This window comes from Enhydra lutris, unplaced genomic scaffold, assembly GCF_002288905.1.
Source record: "Enhydra lutris kenyoni isolate GAN:26980312 unplaced genomic scaffold, ASM228890v2 scaffoldscaffold7, whole genome shotgun sequence".
NCBI lineage: Eukaryota > Metazoa > Chordata > Mammalia > Carnivora > Mustelidae > Enhydra > Enhydra lutris.
In genome coordinates this window covers 648,458-655,343 of record NW_019154091.1, presented here as the reverse complement: position 1 = coordinate 655,343, position 6,886 = coordinate 648,458, and the positions used below count along the sequence as shown (strand labels likewise).

The window sequence follows — 6,886 nt, the reverse complement described above, 5'->3', positions numbered from 1 at the left end:
TCCAACCCAGTGCAGAAAGGGGCATGGCTGCCAGTCCTGCAAGGTCTCAACAAGACCGTACATTGAAGGCATGGTCCATGGGAACGAGTCAGAGCCCAGCCTGCAGGTATGGGAGGGCTTGGTAAATATCTTTGGGCTCACTGCTGACAGCACGTGCGAGCTGGGTTTCTGATTTCACATCCATTTCTTCCTTGGCTGTGAGTTTTCCAAGATCATCCATACACACAGAACTTTCCCCTTAACGTGTTTTTTCGGACCACACCAGGCATTGAAATGGTGGAGTGGGGGTGCGGGAGGGGGTGTTTATTTGCATGTTGTTTAATTCAGACAGAGGATGTTTCCAGCCTAACAATGACGCAAGCTTTAACCAGGTCCCAGGATGAGCTCAGTGCTGGTTTGCCAGAGCTCTCTCAGCATTAAATGGAATTAGAAAAATAAGGGAAAATAAGATCTGAAGAACAAGGGAGGGGGGGTTTGCAGTCAGGAAGACTGTTCTCCAAATAATTTAAGCTCTGACTTCCTGGCATCGGTGTGACGTGGAGCCGACTGTGAGTAGTTCCAACCGATAAATGATGAACAGAAGTGGTATGCGTTTCTTCAGGGCTAGATCACTGAATCGTTCAAGTGAGGCCTTCCAGAGACTTCCTCTCCTCAGACATGGCAACCAGCATTGTTCTCGGTGGGGGCTGCTTTGGCCTCATCCTTGAAAATGCCACATGGACAGCCCCTCTGCTGGCACACCAGAGACGTGGTGGAGTGAGATGTAAACCCTGGTTGTCTTAAGCCGCTGAAACTGCAGCGTGTTTGTTATTGCAGCATAACGTGGCCTGTCCTGACTGGTACATTGGGAAAACAAAAACCCTGATCTGAGAGGCAGGCCTTCCTTATCCTCTCTTCAGAATTCAAAATACCAAACCTTCTCCCTTCTCCTCAGTCTTATCAGGCAACACTGTGTGCTTTATCTGGTCAATATTGATCATGTAGCATGAGTCAAAAAAGTTTTGTTAGAACAGAAATGTACAGAAAGCAACGAGTCCATTTGTGGTTGGGGAGTTTACAGTGTGGCTGGAGGAGACAAGAAATGGTACCTTTCCCTTCACCCGTAATGTGGATAGAACAACAGAATGCCATGACCGTTACGGTACTTTGGAGGTGATCTAACTTAACTTTGTAGCCCAAGAAGGCATTACTTCTACATCTCTGACTTAGCTGTACCTGCCCCATACCAGTCATGAAGCTGAACACAAGAAAGAGACAGAGGTGAATGAAAGCCAGCCTAGTGGGTGCAGTGACCCAAGAGGGGTTTGGACCTAGTGCTCAGAGCAACAAGGAGGAAAGCAGCTACTTCAGGTGAGATATCAGGGAAGCCTTCTTGGAAGAGGTGGTAGTTTACCTATGAGAGGTTCACCTCTCCCTGTATGTTTGGGCCAATTCCTGACTGATTGTGGGAATACAGAAATGGATGTTGGGCATGGCTCACCACCTTCTCCACCATTTGCGCCAAGTCAACCCTCCATGACCCACCAGAGATTACACTTCTCGGCCCTGTGACTTCTCAGACTGCCTTCTGCACAGCCAGATTTTTGCCTACATACAGTGTGGTCTCTGCCCTGGATGGTGAGACCCTAGCTGGGTGATCCCTGCTTGCTTTGTAAAACCAGGAATTAACAGGAGAGTGTGGTGTTCTAGGCAAAGTTCTCCAAATGCTCATCTAACCATCCTTCATGCAAAGAATCCCTGCCTTGGTTGGGGTAGGTGGCCATGGGTTCACCTCCCATCCCCAATCTCCTCTGGGGAGAATCACTGAAGAATGACTTTGTTCTGGATTGTTCAGCTCAGCAGCCTTTATCAAGGGACTCATTCACAAGTGAGTACAAATTAATACAGTACATAGCAGTTACATAAATATCGTGCTGTAATTGATTCTTTTCTGTAATCAAAGACAAGGCTGCTGACTTTGTTACTTTCCCTACCTTACAGCTCTGGGAGAAGGGAACTGAGGTGGTAGAGGTGGGTTTTGGTGCATGGGTCTGTTTGCAAGTTGTGTCTGATGTCTTGAGAAGAGGGGGAAGACCCCTTACATTCAGATTCAATAAGTATTTATCAAATGCCTATTATGTGAGAGGCACTGAAAGACATAGTATCTTAGTTCATTACAAATTGAGTTAATAGTATTAACAATTTGACAATATGACACAAAAGTTAGTCTTTACAATCACGTATTTCCCCCTGGCAGATACTGTTGGAATTTAAATAATCCTTTAAGTTTTAAAAGCCCAATGTAAACTTACAGGGAAAGTAAAAAGACATGGCAGCCCCCATCTCTTGGCTTACAGAAACCACAGAGGGCAGAAGAACAGCATCTGCAGTCCTCGGTGTAGGTAAGTGGACTGTTTTCGAAAGTCAGAACAGGGTAGGGGAACCAGCGACCAACACACTATTTGCCTGCATCCACTTTATTGATTGCTGAACCATTTAAATGCATGGCATTGGAAATTTTAAATTACTTTCCACAATACAAGAAAGTAACGCCATCTTTCCATTTACCTGCCAACGCTAAGGCCGGCTGGGTTTTTTTCCATCGGTTGTTTGCATTCGGAGGACAGTGACTTCGTGTGGCAACCTCTCACTTCCCCTCTGCTGTGAGTCCAGCAGAGAATTTGGAGGGAGCTCTACCCTTGGGAAAGCCAGAGTTTTTAAAATCCGCAAGCAAGCCCCTTTTGCCTTGTTGGTGGAGACCCTGCGTAAATCCCCGGGGAAAGCTCAGTTGTCGCCTGACCCCGACTAGTGCAGTTTCCCTAACCTTGACCCGAAGTCAGCCGTTTTAAACTCCTTTCCAAAACATCGCTCAAGCCAGGCTGTGGCTTGAAAGAAAAAACGAAACCGCCCGTTTTGAGCGTCGGCAGAAGGGCACTCACTCCCTGGGGGCTGGGAGCAACTTCCCGACACCCCCGGCCTAGGGATCTGAGATAATCGCGGACCACCAGACCCCTTTCCGCTCTCGGGGCCCAACGCGCTCGCTGCCACTTCCCTCCACAAACGCCGGCAGGAGTGGGTGGCAGCACCGAGGCGATTTTATTCGCATTTTTTTCCTCCGGGTTTTGTCATGGAAACGCTGACACAGCCTCCAGACGGCGGCCGAGTCCGGCCGGGGACTGAGGGCTTTTGGGACCCTGCGGGAGCGCGGCTCCGCACTCCCCGGGAAACAGCTGGACGCGACCAATTCCCGGGTAGGGGCGGGGGGAGCGCGACGCTCCGCCCCGGCGCTCGGGTCCCTCCCTCCTCCCGGCTCTCCGCGGGCGCCCTCCCCTCGCCGGGGGCTGCGAGTTGCATTTGGTAAAACCCAGCCCGGAATATATAGATCATTGGAGCTCAATGAAGTAGGCTTTGGAGAGGAGGGAGGGGGTCCGGCCGACAGCCACAGCGGCCAGCGCAGCGGCGGCGGCGGCGGCGGCGGCGGCGGCACCATCAGCGCTCGCACCCCAGCCGCCTGGCCCGCGAGGAGGCAGCGCGGCGGCCGCCGGCGGGAGCGGAGGCGGCGGCGGGGAGGCGGAGAGGAGCAGCAGGAGGAGCAGGAGCGCGCAGCCGGCGGGTCCACGCATCTCGGCACTTCCAGAGCAACTCCGCCGCCTTCCATACCCCTGCCCGGGGCTGAGGGCTCCGCGAGCGGCCGCGAAGCCCTCCCGATCGTTCCTCCACCCCGAACCCTGCCCAGCCCTGCCCTGCGCCTCCCGGGCTCCGCTCCGCGCTGCAGGGTCCCGGCTCCTGCGCCCCGGGCGCGCCTCCCGGACACCCCGGTCTCCGCAGCCAGGACAAAGCCATGAAGCCGGCGCTGCTGGAAGTGATGAGGATGAACAGAATTTGCCGGATGGTGCTGGCCACTTGCTTGGGATCCTTTATCCTGGTCATCTTCTATTTCCAAAGTATGTTGCACCCAGGTAGGGGGCGCGTTAGCGTGGTTTTGTTGAATATTTTTTTTTCCGCTCTCGCGCTCTCGCTCGCTCACTGACGCCGGGTTTCTGCCTTTTCAGCCTTACCTCTTCCCTCGCAGCCACCTCGGGGCTCCTTGCTGCCCCATCTGCCGGGGTCGCCGAGTCGGGATGGAGAGGAGGAGGGAAGACGTGCTCACCTTCCTCCTCTTCTCTCGGCTCCAGGCTGGAGGATGGGAGCAGGAGGGGCGGTAGTTTTTTTTTCTCCCCGCTCTCCCTTTTTTCTTTGTGTCTCTTGTCTGTCTGTCTACGAGGTAGCAAAGCAAGGTAAAGAGGTTGTGGGCAGCTCCTGGTGGTGGGGGGCAGGTATGAAGAGAACGCAACTCCCCGTTGATGCCGCGAGCTGAGGATGAAAGGGCGCCGGGAGCCTGCGCCCTGCGCCTGGGCGCGCTGCCTGTTCCTGGATGGGGGGCCCGGGGGCGAAGGCTGTGCGCCCCGGCGAGCTCGCCAGCCCCCGCCGCGAGCTGGGGAGCCCGAGGCTTAGGCTCCCACGTGTCCCGGGCTCAGCGCCGCGCGGAGGTGTGGGGAGAGGTTGGGTGCCCGGCGCTGCCCCTCCACCAGGCTGGGGAAGGGAGCGGGCGCCCGCTGTTTGTCCCCGGGGTCTGGCTCCGCATTAACCTTGCGGCTGGTGCCCTGGGGCCTGCTTCACCCTGCGCCCCCACCCCAGCGGCTCTCCCTACTCTGTGCTGGTTACGGCCTCTGGGTCACGCCTTGGCCGCAGCAGTTTTGGAGGAAACTTTGGCCGAGTCCTGGGCTGACCGTCAGGTTGCTTCCTCCATTCCTGGGTTCCGAGCATCCGAAGTCCCCTGGAGGGCCCCGGGCCTGTGGCAGTGAGCCCCCTTCCCACTCCTAAACACCGCCCCCCACCCCCAGCCCTCGGGAGCTTAGACAACTTCCACATCTGAAATGTGGATTGGGGGAGGATCGGGGCTCGTCCCTTCCTAGGGGCGCTATGGAAAGTTTGGGACCCGAGGAGGGAGGGGCGCCTTTGAGCGCGGCGGCCGGGGGTTCGCAGCTCGGCCCCCAAGCCCAACAGGTAAAAACCGCCTAAGGAGGCTTCGGGGCGGCGCGGATCTCCCCGGGGAGCCATGGTATGCCCACGCCACCTCACCCGGGCAGGCCCCCTCTGGGCCACACTGGCTCCGAAATCCATTTTTTCTACGCCTCCGAGTTGCCTTTCTCAGTATAACCACAGCAATAATTTGCTTTTATAATTGCAAGGAGGGAGCTGGAAACACATTTCCTTCCAGGGAAATGGGGTTGGTGTTTTTCTTTTTGACCCCCCACCCCCCGCGTTTTCCTTTCAGTGTGTATCTAACACTTCGAGCAGACGCAGCCCCGAATTCTTCTAGCCTGCGTTTGGGTGGGTGGCAGAGGAATGAAGCTGTTCTTTCCATCAATCAGGCCGGGCTGCCGGTGTGAGCTTCCTTGACAGCGCGGGCCGGCGCGACCCCTGCGCCCTGCTCCCTGCTCCACCCGAGCAGTTGTTAGGGCGGCCACAGGGCCAAGGATATGGTCTGACACTACCACACGTAACCTCAGGACATCCGAGCCAGCCTTGTAAAAGATGGCTTTTGTTTGCCGTTGGGTATTTTTAGTTCCATGTCAGCAAACTGCAGCCGTGTTTGTCTCCTCACCCAAACCGGTGGTTGGGAAACTTCTAAGGGAATTTAAAAATGGACCTCGCTTGTGTTCTGGGCAGCCGGGCCGGTTGCAGCGGGCAGGGCCAGACAGACAGAGGCATCCTGGACGCCAGGCCAGACTCCACCCCACAGACTGGGGGACTTGGTGGTGTGCAAGCACACTGGGGCTCAACCAGTTTAAACAAAGGGCCGAATGATTTGGTCTAGACTCTAGACATGTGTTTAGGTCACTTAAAATTTGCCTGGATGGAACATGCCAGGTAGTTCTCTGCAGAAATGCCTGGAACAAGGGTAGATCTTTGACTCTATCAGGAATGCACTTGAACCTCTCTCTGTACCTGTTAGTGGTCCAGGGAAAGACTAATAATACTACTGCCATCCATGCTTTTCCTGCAGCCTGGGCTTTGCTTTTCTTGTCTGAGAATTAGGAAATAACTTTCTAACCAGAGACACCAGGAAGAAACTTTCAGCTTGTAATTGGCACTTCGCTAAAATTTCCATCCCTGTGTCGGCTTGAAAGTGGCGCTGGTCTTTTTGGTCTAGCCTTTGGAAATCAGGGACGGAACTTTCTCTAAGGGTGCCCTGATAAGGATCCTCTGTCTGTCCTGGACCCTGTGTTCTCCGCCTTTGCTTCCCTTCCTGACCTCATTTCCTCCCAAGAAATAGCACTTGTTTATTATTCATATCTCTATGAGCACGCTCTTGTGACTTTTCCCACCCGGTCCTTAGCAAGTACTGCGTTCAGTGCCTTCTGTTCATCAGACCTGAAGATGGTTCAATCGAAAGGTCTTCCTTATTTTGAATTACATATGGTTCCATGAAAACTTCATGCCAATGCTTTATTAAGACACGGGACTTAGTGTCTTTTTATGTGACTTAGTGTCATATAAAAATATGCTTTGAAATCACTATTACACATTTTCCTTACTTTCCCCCCCCATTTCATTCAACTTTACTGACATTAAACATTACTGATGACAGCTGACACTCCATCTTTTCTACTGCTTTGAATTTCTTTAAAAGTGAGCTGATCTTTGCCCCTTTGATTTAGGGTGATGGTGGGATGATCCTTTGGCCAGTCTCTGCAGTGTCAGTCTTTCCAGATCACCCAGGGAGAGGCAGAAGGGACCGCAGCATGGCACAGATTGTGTTGCTAAAAATTTGGAGCCCTCTGGCAGGAGTTCCACGTACCTGTATCTGAAATAGAAAAATAGTACTCCAAAAGAAATGGATTCCTGGCTTTTTTGGTGGCTA

At 53.7% G+C, this 6,886-nt stretch overlaps 1 protein-coding gene across 2 annotated transcripts in view; it reads left to right on the top strand.

The window, feature by feature from the left end:
* The first annotated feature begins 3,658 nt into the window (after positions 1–3,658).
* LOC111142167 (carbohydrate sulfotransferase 11) overlaps positions 3,659–6,886 on the top strand; it is a 254,141-nt gene continuing 250,913 nt past the window's right edge. Inside the window, exon 1 of one of the 2 annotated variants that reach the window (XM_022495167.1) lies at positions 3,659–3,923. In XM_022495167.1, the coding sequence (XP_022350875.1) occupies positions 3,821–3,923 (103 nt within the window). In that variant the 5' untranslated portion in view covers positions 3,659–3,820. Of the gene's footprint in view, positions 3,939–6,886 lie in introns of both variants that reach the window. The other variant, XM_022495166.1, reaches the window with a different exon arrangement.